Source organism: Schistocerca cancellata, chromosome 3, assembly GCF_023864275.1.
Source record: "Schistocerca cancellata isolate TAMUIC-IGC-003103 chromosome 3, iqSchCanc2.1, whole genome shotgun sequence".
Classification (NCBI taxonomy): Eukaryota; Metazoa; Arthropoda; class Insecta; order Orthoptera; family Acrididae; genus Schistocerca; species Schistocerca cancellata.
This window is the reverse complement of record NC_064628.1, coordinates 917,860,821-917,885,158: the sequence shown is the minus strand read 5'-3', so window position 1 is coordinate 917,885,158 and position 24,338 is coordinate 917,860,821. Positions and strand designations below refer to the sequence as shown.

The window sequence follows — 24,338 nt, the reverse complement described above, 5'->3', positions numbered from 1 at the left end:
TCAAACTTTCCGGTCTTGCGCTAAATACTCCGTGGGCAGCGGCTGGCATGTAACATACGCTGCGTGATCAAAAGTATCCGGACCTCCCAAAAACATACGTTTTTAATTTTAGGTGTATTGTGCTGACATCTGCTGCCAGGTATTCCATATCAGCGACCTGAGTAGTCATCAGACATCGTGAGACATCAGAATGGGATGTTCCGCGAACTCACTCACTACGGACGTGGTCAGGTGAGTGGGTGTCACTTGTGTCATACGTCTGTACGCTAGATTTCCATACTCCTGAACATTCCTAGGTCCACTGTTTCCGATGCGACAGTGAAGTGGAAAAGTGAAGGGACAAGTACAGCACAAAAGCGTACAGGCCGACCTCGTCTGTTGGCTGACAGAGACACCGACAGTTGAAGAGGGTCGTAATGTGTAATAAGCAGCCATCTATCCAGACCAGCACACAGGAAATCCAAACTGCATCAGGATCGACTGAAACTACTATGAGAGGTTGGAGGTGAAAAAGCTTGGATTTCATAGTCGAGCGGCTGCTCATAAGCAACACATCACGCAGGTAAATGCCAAACGACGCCTTGCTCGGTGTAAGGAGCGTAAACATTGGACGATTGAACAGTGGAAAAACGGTGTGTGGGAGTGATGAATCTCTGCAGGGTGTGGGTATGGCGAACGCCCGGTAAGCGTCATCTGCCAACGTGTGTAGTGCCACCATTAAAATTCGGAGGCGGTGGTGTTATGGTGTGTTCTTCTTTTTCATGGTGGGGGCTTGCACCCCCTGTTGTTTTGTGTGGCACTATCACAGCACAAGCCTACTTTGATATTTAAGCGCCTTCTAGCTTCCCACTGTTAAAGAGCAATTCGGGGATGGCGATTGCATCTTTCAACACGATCGAGCACGTGTTCATAATGCATGTCTTGTGGCGGAGTGGTTACACGATAATAATGTCTCTGTAATGGACTGGCCTGCACAGTCCTGACCTGAATGCTACAGAACACCTTTTGGAACATCCTTTGGTCCTTTTGGAACAAAGGATGTTCCAAAACCTTTGTTTTGGAACATCTACTTCGTGCCAAGCCTCACCGATCGACACCGATACCTCTCCTCAGTACAGAACTCCGTGAAGAATGGTCTGCCACTCCCCACGAAACCTTCAATCACCTGATTGAATGTATGCCTGCGAGAGTAGAAGCTGTCATCAAGGCTAAGCGTGGTCCAACCCCATACTGAATTCCAGCTTTACCGATAGAGGGCGCCGTGAACTTGTAAGTCATTTTCAGCCAAGTGTCCCGATACTATTGTTCACATAGTATAGTACCTCCCGAGTTCTGGCGCTTCGCACCGCTGCCTGCTCGTTTCCTAGCGGCTTACGCAGCGGATTTTCTTGTAAAACCGTAGAAAACTGGTTCAGGTGTCTCCCTGCATTCCTGAGCTCTCACGAAAGGTGAGCGCCTACAACATGGCCACTCATTCATTACGAGAATGTCTGTAAGCCTTAACTCAAGTACCTTAGATGTTCGTAATTTGGAGTCCCCTAGTCGTCAGTCAGTCTATAAAAGGGCAGTCCTTTCAGAGCAAAGGAAACGCATCCGTTAAACCGTATTCCTCTATATTTGTGGCTTTCAGTAAAGTTTCGTCATTTTCTTTGTCCTGGGTACCTGGTAGTCAATTATTTGCCTATGGTCTTTACGCGTGCCACTTTCAATTTCTCTGCAAATTACAGTCTATCTTCTTTCCATAGGCGGTTCGCTTCAAGTGCTCTAAAGTGGCACACCAAACAGGGAATTCTGGGAGTAGTTCCACAGCGGATTCCTAAGGTACATTACATGTGCATACACGGTCCAGTCACATTGTGGCCACCGCCTGTGTTCGTGCAATAACCACTCCAGACAGGATGGGGCAGCACTCGCAGGGGAGGTATATAAAGCATACCGGATGGACGTGGATAACAGTCAACTCGTTGTGATGATGCGGAAACGAAGCCACTTAGCTTACGTCCAATGGGCCAAGGTCGGAAGCATCACCGAAATAACTATTAGCGTGTCGTCTTCGTTTAATTATACCGTGAATTGCAAAATGACGCTATCCAAAAAGGGCGCCGGCTCATCTGCGGTGCACCATGAACCATAGATGACAGGGATGAACGACGGCTGTGTAGATTACGAACGAACAAATGTGCAACTGTTGAGAATGTGACGCCTCGATGAGCCGAGGGGCTACCATCTGTGTCTCCACAACGACCTCCCAGCGAATGTTGCTGCGTATGTGCCTCCGCTGCAGACGCCTGTTTCAGACACCCATATAGACCGCTGTTTGTCGGCGACGAAGTCTGGTGTTTGTACGCTAATACCGCAATTTCAGCGTTCACCGAGTGGTGATAGATGGACTTTCCAGATAAATCACGATCTGTGCTGCATCAGACAGATGGCCGTTGGCCTATACGGCATGAGACATCTTAAAGCGAAAGGACCAGGCCTGAGGGGGGGAGCGTAATGGTCTGGGAAATGATTTCGTCTCATTTCGTGGGTGATCCCGTCATTCTGGAAGGTACAATGGAACAACACAAGTATGGATCTATCATTGGTGAACACGTCGTCCCCTACATACAGTTCGTTTTTCCAGCAGGACAATGCAACCTGTCACATGGGTCGCACTGCATGTTCGTGGTTCAAAGAGTACAAAGATGAATTTAGCCTACTCCCGCACCCACCTAACTCACCGATTTCAGGTATACTTGAAAAAAGAGACAGCATTGGTCGTATATTTTTTACTATCGCAAAATCGATTTTCTGTCACTGAGTGACCATCTTCAGTGCTATATTGTATAACTTAAATTAGGATGCACTGTTGTCACTAAGCTTACGGCAATCACATAGACTCTATGTGATTGCCGTAAGCTTAGTGACAACAGTGCATCCTAATTTAAGTTATACAATATAGCACTGAAGATGGTCACTCAGTGACAGAAAATCGATTTTGCGATAGTAAAAAATATACGACCAATGCTGTCTCTTTTTTCAAGTATACCTGTTATCTGGTCGTAGTGCACAAGACAACATGGAGTCGCCAATCAATATCACCGATTTCAATCAAATAGAGAATTTGTGGGACAACCTGCATTGGGCAGCCCGCGCTATGGATCCTGAACCTTCGAGCGTGGAATCGGCATGACTCCACATTGACTTCAGTACCTTCCAGGAACTCACTGATTCTCTCCCTCCACGTCTCGCAGCAGTCCCTGCTGCAAAATGTTATTATTCAGACGACAAGTGGTCACGTTAATGTGACTAGACAATGTGTCCGGCTCTTCGAAAAGCGCGCCAGGCGGAGTGCTTTCGCTTCGCGTCTAGTGTTTGCGGTGGCGCTTTCGGTTTGGCGCGCTGTTTGGATCGCTACCGCCCTCTGGCGGGAGGTGGAGCAAGTGTACGGTCGACTGACGATCGGGGAGTTCGTGCTGGGCGGTGACCGAGAGAGGTGGTGGCGCGAGCGGGGCCCTGTTATTGGGGGTCGTCAACCGCTCGCCACGTGCTTTGGCCGACCTCTTGGCTGTCAAGGGCTGAGTCTGCCTTACCCGCATGTGCGTGGCTTGTGAAGCTTCGAAGCCGTGGTGCAGGAGATCAGCGCGTGGGACCGTATGTCTTCTCATCATCGGCCGTTGAAACCACTGGCAGCGGTTGGCTCTGCCGAGCATAAGGAAGTGCAACGTGTTCCCGGCGCTGTGGTGGAGTGTGAGAAGCTGAGTACTGTTTTTATGTAACAGTTATATATATATATATATATATATATATATATATGTGTGTGTGTGTGTGTGTGTGTGTGTGTGTGTGTGTGTGTGTGTGTGTGTATTTTTAAAGGGTTTTTCAAGTTCTAGTGAAGTGTATGAGTTCCTTTACCAGTGGTTTGTTGGGGTCTTCCCACCACAGTTTTCGTTTGCCAATCTGCTGGAATTGCTTCTTGGTCGGGCCGTTTCATTCATATCTTGATCGGGTGATTTAGGGTCGGTGTCGTGTGTCTCTATGGTTCAGTGGTTGTACAGGCACTGCCCTTGCTACGTATTGGCTTATTCACATTTACCTTGTAACAACTATCAGGTGTAATATAAGTTATTTAATTGGCAAGAGACAACTATTTTAAATTTAATACAGACTAGCTACTTAAACGTTGTTCAAGCAATTGTTCTCATATTTATATATATAAACTTATTATAGGCAAGTTTTAACGTAATGCCTTGCAAATTTGCCAGCTATTGGAAATTGTTTTTGAAATTGTTTTTTTTAGATGCCAGACTTAAAAATTTATTGCTGAGAAACTGTTTAAAATAAAAAGGTATCTTTAGGTGGGTGTGTTATTTCAGCAGCACCTCCTGGTCCCTACTTCCACGGTAACGTTTTGGAATAACATGTGTACTTGAGTTGTTGTTTGTGAACCGCCCTAATTGACGGTTCAGTACCAAAAGCACTGTCTTCAGGCCACGAGTGGCCTACCGGGACCATCCGACCGCCGCGTCATCCTCAGGGGAGAATGGTGATAGGAGGGGCATGGGGTCTGCACATCGCTCTCCCGGTCGTTATGATGCTATTCTTGACCGAAGCCGCTATTATTCCCTAGAGTAGCTCCTTAATTGGCATCACGAGGCTGACTGCACCCCGAAAAATGGGAACAGCAGATGGCGGCCCGGATGGTCACCCATCCAATTGCCGACCACGCCCGACAGGTCTTAACTTCGGTGATCTCACGGGAACCGGTGTATCCACTGCGGCAAGGCCGTTGTCAATACCGAAAGGCGTCAACCAATCCAACTTTGACATAAATTTGTACTTTTATAATGTCGTGTTTTGATTGCGAACATCTTTTCTTTGCCTGCGTTTTCTCACATTTTTACCTGCCAGCAGCTGAAACTGAGTTTGTTTTATCATCATCTTTACAATATTTGTTATTCAGCACATTATGTACCTCTAATACGTTATGTACCAATAACCATCTGTCAAAAACATGGATAATCGCTAGACTGAATGAATGTGGATGCAGTTATAACACATGCGACTGGGTGAATTCAGGTGGAAATTCTTGGTTGAACTTTCAGTTAGTAGCTTGGGAAAGGCGCTTGGATGTGATATTATTCGAAGTCGGCCCATGTTGCCAGGCAGTCGCGTCACCGGTCTGCCCAACCATTTTAAACAAGCGGCGACGTGATTGTTTCTTCCGGACCAACGCGTTAGGGATGCCGTACTCGAATTTTGGACGTCAAACCGAGTGGAGAATCCTGAGGCGCACGAACCAAGTGCTCTCCCTCAGGTCTTCTGATGGGAGACCATTAGCAAATTCATCCAGTTGATTGGTCTCTGCATCCCCTCCAAGTTTGTTCGGTGTCACAGCTAGTAGGCGAGGCAGATTTGAATTTAGACTGAAGTTGCGGGGGCGGTGACGAGACGACTCGCTGCATGTAGTCGCTACTCCGTGGTCACGTGAATATGGCGGGCAGCTTCTGTGCTCATTTGAACGGTAATTTTGGACAGGAGTTAGTCCGGTTTTGACTTACGACTAACCTTTATCGTTTGGAGCACTGCAGGACTCTACGTGTGTGATACTTGTACTAACGTTTTCCAATGTTATTTAATCAGCCATGATTCATTCAATGCATTGTGTGGCCACTTCCTTGATTCTCTTCAGTGCGAGTCACAAGTCCGCTTTGTCAATTCAGTCACTACTGGTGAGCCGTGGTAAAAATTGCTGTTTTGAGGGGCGCGCCGCAGCGCGTAGTGTGAAGCAGTCGCCCTCCGTTTCTGGCGGTGGCGCCGCTGTGGCAGTCGCAGCTTTGGTGTCTCCCTCTCGTGGGAAAGGGGAAAGGTTGCCTGTTCACGTGCATTTAAGGGGCGCTATGAGCTCGCCAGTGAGTCAGTGTGGGTCAGTCTCTCGTCCCCAGCTTGCTAGTCTGTCTCTCGTCCGCAATTGTTAGGCAGTTAGTGTCTGTCTGTCGTTCGGAGTGCTAGTATGTCTGTCGTTCGAATCAACCTTTAAAGCCGGCAAAATGGGAGTCTTTCCACTCCGCCAGTAAGAGAACTCAGCGAGTGGTCGCCCGGTCAGGGCTTAGTTCCTGCATCTGAGTCTGCGCGTTAGGCCGCCAGTCTGCTCGAGTTTGCTCAGGCAATGGTCATTGGCGGTTGGATCGATTGGTTGGTCAGTCGCGCACTGAGACACAAGATGTCCGTCTAGAGAATCGGCGCATTTGGGGTCGCCACGTGAGTCCAGTGGGCCGCGGCGTATAGCGACGGGTAGTGACTTCGCGGTCGACACGAGGGCAACAGGAGTCAACCCACGATATCAGTCTGGCCGGTGCGAGCTGCGAAGCCGTGAGACGGGAGAGCGGCGTACCTTCCTGCGTCCGTTGAAGTGGCTGGCAGCGAACGCTTCGGGAGAGTGATTTGGGGGTGCTGCGCCAGGTCTTCTCGAGAAATCGCAGTTTATTAGAAGTTAAGTGACTGGTGATATCTTGTTTGATTTACTCTTGTTAGATTCTACTTGTTTTCTTGCTGAGGTCACCAGCCGTTTTGCTTTGGGGTCGTCCCACCATTCAACTCCGTTTGCCCACCAGCGAGAAGGTGGTTGTTTATAAATTGGGTGGTCCGTATTTCCCTTGTGGAGTAGGAGTGGGTTAGAGTAACCTGCGGTTCGGGTTGTTCGGTAATCTCCCTATCAATCTACCGTAGGTTAGTAGCTGCGTCTGTCATGTTTATCGGAATTTGGTGTGCTAACGAATTTATTGCTTGGAGTGTAGTGGCCCAATACCTGAAATATGTTTTGATCTTTGGATTGCCTATGATCTTGAGAGGTGGTATCTGTGTACTGTAGACCACGTTAACTTGTTTGCTCAACCTTGTAGAATTTTATATAAGATTGCATTTGATGGGCTTTTATTTAAATGATCATTTTAGTATATAAAGTTGCCACCCTTTCATCGTAAGACTTTTCTTAGAAGTTAAAATCAAGTTGCCCCTTCGGTGGCAAGGTTAATATTTTAACTGTTAGTGTTTTGCACCTATTCCATCCTTCCCACGGGGGGCGGATAGTTTGTGTGCTTGTGTAAATTGTTAAAACTATCAGTATAATGCGCCAGTGTAGTCTTTCAGAGGTTGTTGTGAGCGGTCGTAACACAAGGGAGCGGAAAGGTTCTCTGCCCGAAAGCTCATACAGTCAAAACTTGTTTCTTTCTCCCTCTGAATAAACTGTTACTCTGATATTTACAGGGTGGTTTCTGTTTATAATTTTAATTCTGTTTCTTCCACGCTTACTTAGTGTGATTAAATGCGTTAATGTTCTTGATGAATCGCTAGTAAATAAAATAAATTCTTATGAATATTCTCTGAAAATAAATCGCGGTTCAACTGGAAAATGGTGAACTTTGCTATCGACTTCTCTGTGAGTTTGAATATTTGTGTGTTGCGTTCCTTAATGAGCTACAGCCTTGCTGAATTATTATGATCGTTATGTTATTATGGTTTGCTTGTAAGGATTGCAAGAAGCTATTATAGTATTAGAACTCTACACAGCGTGTAGGGGAATAATAACAGATATTTTTTTGTCACAAACTTTGTAGTCTGATGTTTTCTGAATGGTCGTACAGCACAACTAATTGAACTACGCCTGTCAGTATAGAATAACCGTTTTGGGTCCACAACGCATTTCAACACCTGACATGCTACCCAGGAGAACACAAGAGTTTTAGGCTTGTTCTTGCCACATGTAGTTGGAGGTACCAATCAACCTAAAAACATACGACTTGTAATGACTTTAACTATCAGTCTGCACATGACGTAAATACTGACGTATTGTTGCTCAGTACACCGTCCCTAGTCGCCCGTTACACTCTGTATGTGCTCCATGTTAAATATACTTCAGGAGTACCTTTGTGAATTCATATTTTCATGCCCCTCTTCAGTTCGTTGAAGTTCACCACAATGTGCATAGCAGCACGCTTTCCTTGCTCCACTGATATCCAACCTCACACACCCTGAAGCATGATGAAGTCCCATAATCCTTGACATAGCGTGGAGAAAGAGGTGGGAGGCCCGCACCCCTGTACTAGGCAAGGTCCCAGTGAAGCTGGTTTGCCATTGCCTTCCTCCGACCGTAATGGGAATTAATGCTGAAGACGACAGTCATCTCGAGGCAGGTGAAAATCCCTGACCCCGCCGGGAATTGAACCCGGGACCCGGTGCTCGGGAAGCGAGAACGTTACCCTGAGACCACGAGCTGCGGTTTACACACCCTGAAAGAGAGGGTTATTAAGAAAGCGCCACTGTTGCGAATGCTGCAGCATATCACACCTGCTAGGAGGCGCCGGTTCGGGTCAGAGATGTAGTTGAACCTGTTCACGACTTCCTGAGGAGCGTCCAGGAGCTTTGCCTCGTCTCCGGCGTGGCAGGCGAGGTGGGCAAAGTAGAGGAAGAGCGGCCGCCCCGTGTCGTGTTCGCCGATGAGCCTCTCAGCCTCGTCCGTGAAGACGTCCGTCACGTACTGGCCCGAGTACTCCCAGGCGGTCCTCATGTCGTCGCGCATGTCGTAACCATGCAGCTCCTACAAGATAGCACTCAGCTTTAAACAGGAAGACAGTGTAGACACGGAAAATAAATGTCAAGATTTGAAGGGCTTATTTCAATAGTGGTACAAGTCCATTACTTCCACTTTTCTGTCGATAATGCTTCTGAAATTAATGAGCGAAACAAACAGAAAGAAGGGTTCATCTCCAGCAAGAAGCTATTGTTGTTGTTTTGTTGTGGTCTTCAGTCCTGAGACTGGTTTGATGCAGCTCTCCATGCTACGCCATCTCCCAGTACCTACTCCAACCTATATCCTTCTGAATTTGCTTAGTGTTCTCATCTCTTGGTCTCCCCCTACGATTTTTACCCTCCACGCTGCCCTCCAACACTAAATTGGTGATCCCTTGATGCCTCAGAACATGTCCTACCAACCGATCCCTTCTTCTGGTCAAGTTGTGCCACAAAATTCTCTTGTCCCCAATCCTATTCAATACCTCCTCATTAGTTATGTAATCTACCCATCTAATCTTCAGCATTCTTCTGTGGCACCATATTTCCAAACTATTTAAAGTCCATGTTCCGCTTCCATACATGGCTACACTCCATTAAAATACTTTCAGAAACGACATCCTGACACTTACATCTATACTCGATGTTAACAAATCTCTCTTCTACATAAACGCTTTCCTTGCCATTGCCAGCCTACATTTTATATCCTCTCTACTTCGACCATCATCAGTTATTTTGCTCCCCAAATAGCAAAACTCATTTACTACTTATTACTACTTTATGTGTCTCATTTCCTAATCTAATTCCCTCAGCATCATCCGTCTTAATTCGACTACATTCCATAATCCTCGTTCAGCTTTTGTTCATGTTCATCTTATATCCTCCTTTCAAGACACTGTCCATTCCGTTCAGCTGCTCTTCTAAGTCCTTTGCTGTCTCTGGCAGAATTACAATGTCATCGGCGAACCTCAAAGTTTTTATTTCTTCTCCATGGGTTTTAATACCTACTCCGAATGTTTCTCTTTTTTCCTTCACTGCTTGCTCAATATACAGATTGAATAACATCGGGGAGAGGCTACAAGCCTGTCTCACTCCCTTCCCAATCACTGCTTCCCTTTCATGTCCCTCGACTCTTATAACTGCCATCTGGTTTCCGTACAAATTGTGAACCGCCTTTCGCTCCCTGTATTTTACCCTTGCCACCTTCAGATTTTCAAAGAGAGTATTCCAGTCAACATTGTCAAAAGCTTTCTCTAAGTCAACAAATGCTAGAAACGTAGGTTTGCCTTTTCTCAATCTCGCTTCTAAGATAAGTCGTAGGGTCAGTATTGTCTCACGTGTTCCGATATTCCTACGGAATCCAAACTGATCTTCCCCGAGGTCGCCTCCTACTAGTTTTTCCATTCGTCTGTAAAGAACTCGCGTTAGTATTTTGCAGCCGTGACTTATTAAACTGATAGTTGGGTAATTTTCACGTACGTCTACACCTGCTTTCTTTGGGATTGGAATTATTATATTCAATATTTCTGGTATCTCAAGCGCAGATTTTTCAGCGCTCATTTAACTTTAGGACTCTGTCTCTCAAAATGAACAAAAATGGACTTGTACCACTATTGAAATAAGCCCTTCTTTGCTCCCAAACATCACGAGAAAAACACCCGTGAAATTAGATCAGATGCCACTCAATAAATCGGGAAATACTAGCGTTCAACTAAACCTTATATTCAACAACAAATTTAACTTTTTTAGACGACAACACATAGATAATATACCAGGTCTGTTCAAAAAATTCCGGAACATTCGTAATTTTGCGCCAACGGTGTGTTGAAGCGAAATGCGGTTGGCATACCTGAACACGCCTGTGTTTAACGTGTAACAGCCCGAAGTTTCCTTGTTGTGCGTCTGTCAGTTATTGTTCAGTGTTCTACTGAGTAGAAAGTTGTGTCCCGCAGTTTGCGAATTTCGAGATGGAAGTGCATCATCATAATTCGGGGCCCTGCATCTGTTTCACAGTTTCTGTTTCGCCACCGTGGTTGGCAATCAATTCCGCATCTGAAAGTTGGAGTCAGTGTTTTACGTTCTTTAATCTATAGCACAAGACGGCATTTTCAACCTTTCTGTTAAATATTTTCTTCAAAATAACTCCTGTACAATCAATCTGTTGTACTCACTCCTCAAACCACTTAGATAAATAAAATCTCATGATTTAAAGATTTGAATAATCCAAGCAAAAATATTAATATAAAGTATTATTCAACGTTTTTATGAAATCTTCTGGCAGATTAACTGTGTATCCGACTGAGACTCGAAACTAACATACAGGGTAGTCCATTGATAGCGACCGGGCCAAATATCTCACGAAATAAGCATCAAACGAAAAAACTACAAAAATCGAAACTCATCTAGCTTGAAGAGGGAAACCAGATGGCATGGCGCTATTGTTGGCCCGTTAGATGGCGCTACCATAGGCCAAACGGATATCAACTGTGTGTTTTTTTTTAATAGGAACCCCAAGTTTAATACATATTCGTGTAGTACGTAAAGAAACATGAATGTTTTAGTTGGACCACTTTTTTCGCTTTCTGATAGATGGCGCTGTAACAGTCACAAACATATAAGTACGTGGTATCACGCCAGTGGGGACGGTATTTGCTTCGTGATACATTACCCGTGTTAAAATAGACCGTTTACCAATTGCGGAAAAAGTCGATATCGTGTTGATGTATGGCTATTGTGATCAAAATGCCCAACGGGTGTGTGCTATGTATGTTGCTCGGTATCCTCGACGACACCATCTAAGTGTCCGGACCGTTCGCCCGATAGTTACGTTAATTAAGGACACAAGAAGTGTTCAGCCACATGTGAAACGTCAATCACGACCTGCAACAAATGACTCCCCAGTAGGTATTTTAGCTGCTGTTGAGGCTAATCCGCACATCAGTAGCAGACAAATTGCGCGAGAATCGGGAATCTCAAAAACGTCGGTGTTGAGAATGCTACATCAACATGGATTGCACCCGTACCATATTTCTGTGCACCAGGAATTGCATGGCGACGACTTTGACAGATTTTTTTGCTCTCGTTCTATTTAGCAACGAAGCATCATTGACCAACAGTGTAACGTAAACCGGCATAATATGCACTATTGAGCGACGGAAAATCCACGATGGCTGCGACAAGTGGAACATCAGCGAACTTGGCGGGTTAATGTATGGTGCAGCATTGTGGGAGGAAGGATAATTGACCCCCATTTTATCGATGGCAATGTAAATGATGCAATGTATGCTGATTTCCTAGGTAATGTTCTACCGATGTTACTACAAGATGTTTCGCTGCATGACACACTGGCGATGTACTTCCAACATGATGGATGTTCGGCACATAGCCCGCGTGCGGTTGAAGCGCTATTGAATAACATATTTCATGACAGGCTGATTGGTCGTCGAAGCACCATACCATGGCCCGCACGTTCACCGGATCTGACGTCCCCGGATTTCTTTCTGTGGGGAAAGTTGAACGATATTTGATATCGTGATCCACCGACAACGCCTGATAACATGCGTCAGCGCATTGTCAATGCATGTGCGAACATTGCGGAAGGCGAACTACTCGCTGTTGAGAGGAATGCCGTGACACGTATTGCCAAATGTATTGAGGTCGACAGACGTCATTTTGAGCATTTACTGCATTAATATGGTATTTACAGGTAATCACACTGTAACAGCATGCGTTCTCAGAAATGATAAGTTCACAGAGATACATGTATCGCATTGTAATAACCTAAATAAAATGTTCAAACTTACTTACGTTCTGTATTTTAATTTAAAAAATCCACCTGTTACCAACTGTTCGTCTATTACAGCGCCATCTGTCACAAAGCGAAAAAAGTGGTCCAACTAAAACATTCATATTTCAATACGTACTATACGAATATGTAATAAAAATGGGGGTTCCTATTTAAAAAACGCAGTTGATATCCGTTTGACCTATGATCTAGATTCCTCCTTGAAACAAGACAAGTTTCGTTCTTTGTAGTTTTTTAGTATGATGCTTATTTCGTGAGATATTTGGCCCAGACACGTTCAATGGACCACACTGTATATAAGATGTAACAAGAATCATCGTTATTATGTTAGCTGTAATAAAATTTTTGGTGTTTGCATACTTAATTGATTTATTGATTCCAACACATGTTTAGGAAGATATTTCTCATCCTAAGGTATTAATTACAGCAACGTAGGCCTGATCCCGCCCATATTTCACTCAGTGTCTGCCTTGTGATTCCAGACAATCGCGGCAATTCATCCGTGGGAACAGTCTAAACTACTTCATCGAAACCCAACCGAAATATGACGCCCGTACCTCTACTGCATTCGAAGAACTATGCAGTTACATGCATGGAGGTCGTATCATTAGAAAATTATAGCTAAGTGCAAGAAAATCCAAAGATTAGCCGTGCTGGTTGTGAAAATTGGAAACCTGTCCACTACCTAAGCAACAGCGGTGTACTGTGCCGAAATAGGCCGTAACCACCATACTGTGTGTTTCAGGTGTATGTGCGTGAGTTAAACAACCAGATATCTTACATCAGTCTCAAATATGAAGTCGTAGTAGCCGACCCATCCGTTCCAGTAGCCAAAGTGTGAGTTGAAGCCACGGTGCGTGGGCGTGTAGTTCTTGGCGTGGTGTCCCAGGTGCCACTTTCCGATCGCCCTGGTGACGTAGCCCAAGTCCTGCAGGTACTGCGGCAGGATCTTGCCCGCAGGCAGCCCGCGCGGCTCGGCGCCCCATATCACGTGACCCTGCATACCTGACGGCAGAAGGAGTACCTGTTATTAATTCAGAGCATTAAATTGACAGCCTCTGTAATAGTAGGTGTAGCCAGATTCTAGAAGTATTGGACATTTTTGTGATATTTCATAACAGCGTAACCTAGGAATAAGAAGTTCCTGTGACGAAACTTAAAGCTACAGAATTTTGGTCTTAACTAGGAATTTTGACTTTTTACGTATCTAAGGTTTGTAATATATTGACCAACGAACGAACCAGCAAATTATTTTTGGTGGGATGAAGTTTTGGAGAAAGTATATCGTTTCATAAGTTAACTGTAATAATAATAACAACAGTACAACCCGAGTGAACCGAAATAAGGGGGAGGGGGTGGGGGAAAGCCGTTTCGGATACCAGTTTCTTCGTCTGAGTCATCGACATCTAATATGTACTGCAAGATTTTGTATTCAGTGGAGGATCTAGGATTTTGTTTTCGGTAGGGCTTGACCCAACTGAGCGCAGGCTTTCTGAAGGTAAACATTAACATTCTAAACAGCACATTTATCGCATAGCGAGTCTCCTCGGGTAGCTCTTTGCAAATTCTTCAATGACTTCGACAGGTTGTAGGTAGGCTTGACCCAACTGTCAGACACATCTCGGTGAATTTTCCACAAAATACCGCCTTATTACTTATTTTATACCTGCACTTCGTTTTGTTCTATGTATTTTAAGTTTTCTGGTAATATTACTGTCTGTGAATTTACTCTTGCACGAATCAGTTATGTGAAGACATGACATGACCGGACAGTTGGTGGAACAAATAACTCAAGGGAACCCTCAGCTTGATTCACTTCTGAATACTCTTACACAGTATTGAAAGGTATTTCTGTTTGTTGACAATAGTGCTGCTGCTGCCCGATGATTTTTTTTTTGCGTCACTGTGAGTTATTATTGCGCAGAACACGCTAACAAAATATTACGGCAAAATTTATAATATGCTCTTGTGTCATAGCCTTGAATTCTTTCTAGCCAGCCTGTAAATTTACTATCACGTAGCGACTCTACACGAAATTTCTGGGTATACTGTCCCTTTATTTTACATATGTTTACCACTAAAACAACAGCAACTGATTTAAGAAACACCATATTACCATTGGCACTACAGATATGCACTGTGCATTTGCAGATTTATTAATACTAGAGCGCATAACAAAACGGGTGCATAACAATACGGCCACAAAACAACATGGAAACGAAGACAAAATATCGTGCATTATAAATATTTAGGTGAAACAAATTTAAGAGCTACTAGCCTCTAGCAAATGAAATATTGTTTTTTTCTGTATGTAGAACGGATCAAGTGATTTAAAAAATAATTTTACCATAAATCAACCCAATCTTTTTAAAATCCACCATAATTCACACCAGCCAGTAGACGCAAAATCTGCATACTAGACAGGTATTGAAAACCACCGAATTTAGTGGGAAAAATCAATAACTTGGCAATAGTGATCCAGAGTCCTGACCACAGCCACCCACACCACGCCAACCGAAAGATCAGAGAAACTCAGCCTAATAAAAAGTCACAAACTCGACTAATCGTGTTTGTATGAATTTCATTAAGTGCATACAAAATAATCACAAAGATCTACCTGCTGAACTTTGAGTCGACAATGATTAGTCACCGTCATTGTTTCCAGGTAATACTGGTTCATTTTCTCTCTCCTTTCTTCCTTTTCAGTAAATAAAACGGACGAATACCCTCTTGTCTACGTTTCGAAGTCATTTATTTTTTAAAACCTGACAAATACAAACAAAAGAACGCGTTGATTACAATTAAAAACCACGTGAACACCGCATTCTATTGTGTCTGATTCGACAAACCATACAACAATGCCGTATGTGTACAGCAGCTCGGCTAGCGCACTTGAAAACCGCACACTCGCATCGGGCGGGCGGGTGGCGTTGGCAGTGGTGTGGTGTGTGTTAGAGTCCTGCATGACCGAGTAAGCGAGCACAAAATACGAGGTGGGGCGAGCACACCCTAACTGGATAGGCTACCCGCACTAATTCTTGTGACCGAGCATAGAAGCCGTGACCGAATACGTAGCACATAACTTCAAACACATTACACGTGTTATTATCCGTGTGACACTGCAGCCAGTACGGGCTTCTTATTTGTGGTGTGTCTCTCTCTGTAATCATGCAGCGCGAGGAAGCCAGTGTAGTAAGACGTAAGATTGAAACCAATGTTTACACGTTAGAGAAACGGGAGGGTCTAAAAAGCCAAGTATGGAGTACATTTCTGTTGGTTGTAGATGAAAACATTGCGTCTACTGGGTACGTATCGTGCATAAACTGCTCCATTTTATTGTTTTTCCAGTCGGGAACTACTCATTTAAAGAAACACAGTTGCAAGAAACCTCACAAAGATCGTTTCTTTGGCCGTCCTTCCGTTATCTTAATATGCTTTAAATAAGTGAAAAGCAGGAAATTCTTAACAATGTGCGACAAATGTGTGCTACGTACGCAGGTACAACATTCAATCATTAACATAATCGTATATGCATAGTTAGTGGAAAGGGTATTATAGAGAAACGGGAATGTTGTGACTCGTATAATATTTCATTAACGTGAAACATTTCGTTTTTATGGGAACGGGGGTCGGGTTGTTTGGGGGGAGAGACCAAACAGCGAGGTCATCGGTCTTTTACGGGAATGTTTCGATGATTTCCATATCAGTTCTGTATTACTTGCCTCTTTTGTTTATTATCATAGATCCTTCAAGTACTGTGTCATCAGCGCCCAGAAAGAGTGCTCGTTTCAAGGAATGGAGGAACAACAGATCATCCGCAGCAGATGAAGTAGATCTGTACATTTTAATGCACCCCGGAGATGATGATGACATCTTAAAGTGGTGGAGCAGACATGAAACAGATCTGCCAGGTTTGGCTGCAGTAGCAAGACGTATTTTATGTATCCCAGCAATAAACGCACCTAGTGAAAGGTGCTTTGGTAAAGCCGGCATGTTACTAACAAATTGCCGCAGCCAATTAAATCCGGAACGCGTTAGTGATTTCATGCTGATCAACAATAACTATAATTTTGTTTATGTTGCAAACAATTGAAACGTGTGACAAGTTACTACTGTAAATGTTTAATGTTCTTTATATGCTTTCTTTATGAAGATGGTTGTCTTCTAGATTACAGGGAAAGCACTTATTTAATGTTTCCTATAAATGAAAGGGAAAATATCTCTTCTGTTTGGAAATGAGACTCGTCTTCTATCCGCGATTGTATTGAAATATCATTTTACTTTCCAGGTGCTTTATGAATTTAGCTGTGTCACGTACCCGTTCTTGGAAATGTTACTTTTGTATTAAAAGAGAGAGAGAGAGAGAGAGATAGAGAGAGAGAGGCGTTGGATCTGTACAGTACAGTACAGTGCAGTGCAGTGCAGTGCAGCGAGCCGGGTCGAGGCGAGGTGAGACGTCAGTGGTGACCGGCCATGCTCGGTTATCCGCGTGTCCGTAATCCGGACATCGGACATGGGGCGAGTACGTGACCGAGCCGAGTGGTGTGGGGCCGGACACGAGCTGCTCGGTCCCCCCGTCAACAGGCGAGCCGTGACCGGTCAAACACGGAGCGTTGCAGCACTCTAGTGTGTGTGTGTATGTCTCTGCGTTCCGAACGGGTGGCGCGCGATTTAAAAACTAGTCAGATAAGCACCTTATTAGAGAAATGTAAAATTTGAGAACATACTACACCTGCTTTAATTGAATTACGTAACAAATTATGAAAATTCGACTGCACGTAGTATAGTACTAAGGCAGTAGGATATATCAAGTTTAATTTGAGACTTGACATGGGTGGACTCAGTTGCTTTTGTCTGTATGTGTTTTTGAAAGTTTTCAAGGCCCAACAAATAAAAAATATCTTTTTAGGGTATGCTTATGTTCTTCATTAGATTTAAGATTGCAGCTTTAGAATTACAGTACATTAATACACAGTGTACTGTACTTCACTGTTTATAGCATAGTAGAAAAATACGCACGCAACGAAAAAAAATGCCACATGAATACACTTCTGCTGGTAGCGTAGCTTTGTTTAGATTGGCTAGTCGGTAGCTGGGGAAGCTACTCAAGGCAAGGCTGCCCCGAAACCCAGCACACGTCCCCACACGTCTACAGCTTTTTCTTAATTTTTAATGCGATTTTCGGAATCGTTTTGAATAGCCTGGATTTCGGTTGACTGCGTCTGGTTAACTGGAGATTTACTATATCCATTTTCCGACGAGTTTCGCCTTTTGTATTAAAGGCGACGTTAACAGATTTTTCTGGATTTATAGATAGTTCAGTTTTTTCATATTTTATTTATAAACCTGAACAACTAAACGTCATAATTTTTACTTTTGCCTTTTCTGACAATTTCCGCGGTTAATTTATGAAACCAACATTCTGTTCCTAATCAGTAATTGGAGTTTCTCGCTTCCGTATAATAACTGAAAGTCTGTAATGATACATCTACGACAAATTTACCAGTTCGTCGGACACGTCAAGTTCTCAGTGTATTCTGCGAGTATTTCGACCACGTTTTGCATCATCATCTGAAAAACTGGAAGTAGGCTTTTACTTACTTGATACGCGTGTTTTACCAAAAGTTCAAGAGCGGAAGTGATGAAATGGGTTACATACTAATTTATGAAATCGTCCCAGTGTATAAGGTTTGTTCGCACTCTCGAATTACTAGTCTTCGTAGCTGTAATTAGTTGTATCGATCGGCACACTATTTGGGAAGTCACATGGTATGTCGCCAGACTCATACATCTTACACTGGGTGCTGATAACCTCACTGTTGTGCGCCCTAAAACACTAATCATCATCATCCTCATCACATCTTACACACCAATATGAATAGTCGTTATGTTACCACTTGCCCCAGTGACTTCAGAAACTCTAATGCAATGTTATCTATCCCTTCTGCCTTATTTGTTCTTAAGTCCTCTTAAGCTCTATAAAATGTTGATGTTAATACTGGATCCTCTATATCTCGTAAATCGACTCTTGTTTTTTCTTGTGTCACATCAGACAAATCTTCAATGTACCCATTCTACCTATTCGCTCTCTCCTGTGCATTTACAAGTGGAATGACCGTTGCACCCTTAATGCCATTACCCTTGCTTTTAATTTCACCGGAGGTTGTTTTGATTTTCCTATATGCTGAATCAGTCCTTCCGAAAATCATTGCTTTTCCAATTTCTTCGCATTTTACATGCACCCATTTCGTATTAGCTTCCCTGCATTTCCTATTTATGTCATTCCTCAGCGACTTCTACATCAATATTATTAAATTTCCGTGACCATTTTTGTATATCCTTTTTTAATCGATCAACTGAAGTATTTCTTCTGTTACCCACAGTTTCTTCGCCGTTGCCTTTTTTGTACCAATCTTTATCTTTCCGACATCTGTATTTGTTCTTTTTAGAAATGTACTACCTAATGAGCTACTCATATTACTATAACTATAGCCTTAGAGAACTTCAAGCGTATCTCGCCATTCCTTAGTACTTCCGCACCCATCCCTTTGCCTATTGATTTCTCCTGACTAATCTCTTAAACTCCAGTCCACTCTTCATCACTACTACATTGTGATCTGAGTTAACATCCCCTCCTCGGTGCGCCTTGCAATCCAGCATCAGTTTTCGGAATCTCTATCTGACCATGATGTAATCTAACTGAAATCTTCCGGCATCCCCTGACCTTTTCCAAATCTACCTTCTCCTCTTCTGATCCTTTAACAGACTATTCGTTATTACTAGCTAAAATTTCTTACAGAAATCTATTAGTCTTTCTCCTCTCTCATTCCATGTTACAAGCCCATATACTCTTGTAACCCTTTATTCTGCTCCTTCCCCTACAACTGCATTCCAGTACCCCATGACTATTAGATTTTCAGGTCCCTTTCCGAGCTGTATTACCCTTTCAATATCCTCATATACTTTCTCTCTCTCTTGATCTTCAGCTCATGACGTCGGCATATGTACCTGAATTATCATTTTCGATGGTGGTTTACTGTCGATCCTGATATGAATGATCCTATCACTGAACTGTTCACAGTAACATACTCTCTGCCCTACCTTTCTATTCATACAAATTCTACTCGCTTTATACTATTTTCAGCTGCTGTTGGTATTACCCTGTAGTCATCCGACCAGAACTTATTGGACCCTTTTTCTTTGAGAAAACTATGAAGAGTGCTCGTTATTTCAGCATGCTCCGCAATAACTACGTTCCACAGTTCTTGCCTCTCCATTGCACTTCATCAAGCTATGTTTCATGCAAGATGGAGCACGGGCGTTTCGATATGCGGGTTATTTCACTCAATTTTCAAGGTCGTTTCATTAAAGAACAATTTTGCCCCTCCCTCCCCTCTCCCTCCCCCCCCATCCCCGGCAGTACTTCGGGCCTCCACCCACGTCACTTCTTTTTCTGGTGCTAACTAAAAGGAAACAATTTTTCTGAGAAGTTCACATGATTTAATGGAGTAGGACTGTTATATTTTTTTTTTATAGCGTGTCAGATATACCGATACTTAAAAGATGCATCAATATCCGACTCAATATATCGTGAAAATGTATCGACATATCGACGATAAAGTATCTACGGACCAGCCTATAAAAATATCGGCTGCACAATGTAAATATACTACCGTCTCTAAAGCTGTATATATTGAAGAATTGATTTGTTATTAGATATTCTGTACATCAACATGCTAGAAGCCTGCCTATCTCCCGTAGAGCCAAACTGAAGTGAAAACAAAGCACTTCCGCTCTTGGCGACAACCGCGTTGCTAAAAATGGTAACTGCACGTAAATGGCACAATAAAAGGTGTCCTATTGGTACGTCGTTCTGTTTCGTCACGTATCGGATTTGTCCGGAACCCTTAATGTCGGCTTCCCTGTCTTTCCATTTCTGCCAATGCTAGTGACCTAGCAGTTGTAGTGTCAAAACTGCGTACTGAAGCCAGACATTGCAGTTTCTGTCGATAGCGCCGAGCGCCGATTTCGTCAGCGTTTCTCCTCACACGGCACCATCCACTGCAATGACAAATCTAGTTATTTAGCATTTCGTTCGTCATTTTCAGCGACTGTTTTCGAAGAATGCCGATGTGCAGAAGTAGCAAATTCCTTGCGTTAAAATTGTTTCTTAGCGCAACTGGTGTGCTATTTCTTCACATAGGAAATCTTGTTATCCCATTCACACCGTTACACCCAGTACAATCGGACTTCTCCTTTTGTGTCACCTATACTTGCTTCACACATTCAAAGAGAACAACTAGACATGATGAAAGCACAACAAGTAGTAAGACTCCTTTACACAGTGACAGCAAATTTATGTTCTACTACAATTTCAAAAGAACACCTTCAAATATTTACCGAAAATTATGAGAAAATATAAAATAAAAATATCGGCACTCTATATTGCCATTTTGATATCGATAGATATCCTTAGATAAACTATCGTCATTTATATCGATGTAGCGTCACTTAATCAGCAGCTTTATAATTGAGTTCAGACCTTATTCTTGAAGCTTGCAGTGAAATCGCCAACATCAGTGATTGTCCGTAGGACGTTAGGAATCAAAATGGTGGACATACTGAGCTTGTGCTGAGTTATAACAATTCTCCACAGAGTGTTTTACATGTTATTAAATATTCCTTTGAGTTTATCTTGAGAATAAAGTGTTGAGTCAAAAACAAAATGGTCAGACAAAGCGTGCGCCACCCTGTATCTAATGTGATGGCTCAGTTAAGATACCCAATTTTAAGATGTTGTAACGCCTATATCGATGAGAAGTAGGTTTATATTATGCAACTGTGCATCTGCATTTATGAAGTCTGTATTCTGTGTTAAAGTCATTGATTTGCGACAGCAATAATAGAGTTTTGTAATATATATATATATATGAATAAAAGAGCAAAATGATTTCTTAAAATAATATTTTTTATAATATATGTATGTTTATAAAAAAGACAATGTTTATTCGAAGCTGGTTCATGCTTAGGGCACTTGTATTTGTTATATACAAAAGATGTAATGAAGTCCCTCCACAACGGATGTGGCATTGCGTCAGGTAGAAGGTGGTTTTGGCGGTCGAACTGTGCGGTTCCTTGGTGTGAACAGTACGCAGTGTGTGGCTAGCCGTAGCACAGTACACTATGATGGTGCCAAAAGAGGCAATTGCAAGCTGCTTTGCAAAGAATATTTGCCTCGCATGTGGGTCTGGCTATTATTTGGTATTTTCGGCAAAAAGGAATGGCTCTAATATGTTGAAAATCCGATGCCAAGAAGAGATTTTATAGAGCATTCGAATATCAAAGACCGTTAGTACAATCATGTCGATTACCACCAAAACTTCGTCACTGCTTTACTAATCTCATACATCCGGCTATGTATATGGGCATGGACCAGTTAAGTTGAGTGTGGCTTTAATAATAATCCAAATGTGTGTCTGGAACCATATATTCTATCCTGATCAAGAACCTCTCCAGGGTCCTCATCCAAGTGCTGCTAAAGGCGACTATCCTGTTTTATATGAACAATTTTTGCATTCAAGTGTTTCAAAGCGATTTTTTTTTGTCAAATGTAAAATGAGTAGTAAAAGTTATAGTTAAAACCACAAAAGTGAAGTTAGATAGGATTTTGCTAAAGTACTTTTAGTTTAATGCAAAGTGAAATTTTGGAGGAATACAGTGCCAGTTTGTGTGAACGTTACTGTCTAAAATACTTGCTTCACAGGTGGTAAAGAAAGGCACATAAGATAAGCTCATTTTAAAAATACTGTGGTCTTGATTTCTATCATGAATCGTTCCTTTTTTTAAAGTTAATTAAGCTCAGTGTGGAAATTTATTGCCTTGCAAAGTAAATTACGAACGACTTCAAGAGAAGTGAAGGATTAGCTTTATTTTAATTAGTCTTTTCAACTGAAATAATCATAGAGCTTGACTAGTGACACTACGCTAGTTTAAGAGTTCCCATCATGTTCTTTACATATTAGAGGGATAATTGGACTGTGACTGCTGCCAAGGAAAACTGATATATGTAGAGAAGTATAAACAGCGTGTTTATGAAATTATTTATCTTTATTTGTATTTTTTCATGTCAGTTAAGAAAGAAGCCCCCCATGTCCGAATATAGGTCTGCACTTCATGCAGCAACATTTCAGTACTGGTTTAAGTAATGATGTAGCTGTTATTAGTATGAGCTTGGTGCAAATTTTCTTTCTGTGATTACTGGTGTGTGCATTATTGGTAACTGCTGCTACACACAGCTCAGATTGCCCTGTGCCAGTTTGTATCCTGTGCACTATTCAGAGGGAAATGTCAACGAAAGTAACTTTAATAACCCATGTTCAATTCTCTTAAACATATATTTCCAAATTAATGTGCCTAACTGGGCTGGCAACCGTTCATTTTTTCATTCACATATGAATTATACCACTTTCATTAACTCCTAAAGTTAAAGTCCGTTTAATTTTTCTGTTATTTTCACCATATTCAAAACTATAGTCCGATACCTTTATTCATTAGATACACGGGCGGTCAAAATTTCTAAATCCTCTCAGAGGGTAACATAAACTTGTTTCACGGCGAGATAGTGTTATAATGTCTGTGGGTGAACGCAACATATTAATCCCACTCCTTACTTTTGTGCTCTCAATACTTTGTCTACAAATCGAGAGATACTACTGAAAATTTTTCTTTAAGAAATTAGTGAGGTATGCAAAATATGTTACTAAATATGTTACTGACACTTAGCAAGGTCTTAGCAACTCAGGAGTTAAGGCACGAATCCAGGAATTGCTGGGCATTCATGTAATAGGGTTAAGTTTAATGATAGCTTCATTCTTAATTTATACTGACATGTCGTTTCTAGTTAGTCTTTATTCTTAGTTTTCAGACTTTCGTGTTATCGCCATATTCTAGTGTCTACTTGATAATTTTGATAGAGAAATTAATAGACTGAATTCTGACCTTCGCTTCATGGAGAATAAATAAGGAATGTTTGCCAGATGTTCAATTTTTGTAACTTAATTGTAGCTACAGAATATGTTTTAAAAGAAGCTTCATTCATTCTGTTTGTTCTTATTGTTCTCATTCCTTTTTCACATTGTCTTTTTATGTATGTTTATTTCCGAAGGAACTTTTATACGTGTATTAGGTGCCCCTATTTTCAGTTCTAGTGTAAGTGTAATTAGATCATTTTGTACGTTCTTGAGGGATTTTATTAAAGTATTATTAGCGTCATGTTCTAGATTAAACCCCTAAATGTATGGTGTGACAGTTGCTGACTGTTGTCCAGCTGGCACGTATGCCCGTAATAGCTATTACGAGACCAGTTAAAGGCACTGCGGTATTTGTAACACGAAGGTTACTAGACTGGAAAAGTTGAGGCCTGTAGATGACGTAGTGTAACGTCGAAACTGGTTGCCTAGAAATAAACCTATACAACGGAGATTGGTATTGTTTTTATTGAACATTGAACAGCCGTAGTCCCGTACTCCACCAGAATATGGAGTTATATTCATTTAGTTGGAAATTTGGTTTTTGATGTCTGCCTGGATTTGGAAGGTTAAGTTCCCCACTCTGACATCGAAAATAAGGGACGATGCGACGCATTGTTTAGTGATGGGCATATAGGTAAGCTCTGTATCACTCATTATTTGGTTGAATGGGAATGAGCGAAAGCAGCTGCCGTAGCCGCAATGATTATATATTTGTGGATAATGGGCTGTGGCGATGATGATGATGTTTGGTTTATGGGGCGCTCAACTGTGCGGTCATCAGCGCCAGTACAAAGTCCCAATTTTTACACAGTCCATTTTCTTTGCGCAATCCAATCTAGTCACTCTCACAAATAAAGATGATGATGATGAATTGATGAGGGCAACACAAGCACCTAATCCACAGGCAGAGAAAATCGCCAACACGGCCGAGAATCGAATCTGGGACCCCGTGA

General features: G+C 42.5%; 1 protein-coding gene across 1 annotated transcript in view; it reads right to left on the bottom strand.

Moving 5' to 3' along the window:
- Positions 1–24,338, bottom strand: part of LOC126176648 (arylsulfatase B-like) — a 108,344-nt gene that overhangs the window by 44,650 nt on the left and 39,356 nt on the right. The window contains exons 4-5 of the mRNA XM_049923806.1: positions 13,137–13,360; positions 8,329–8,578 (exon numbers count right to left, since the gene is read on the bottom strand). Of these exons, the coding sequence (XP_049779763.1) occupies positions 8,329–8,578; positions 13,137–13,360 (474 nt within the window). The remainder of the gene's footprint in view (positions 1–8,328; positions 8,579–13,136; positions 13,361–24,338) is intronic.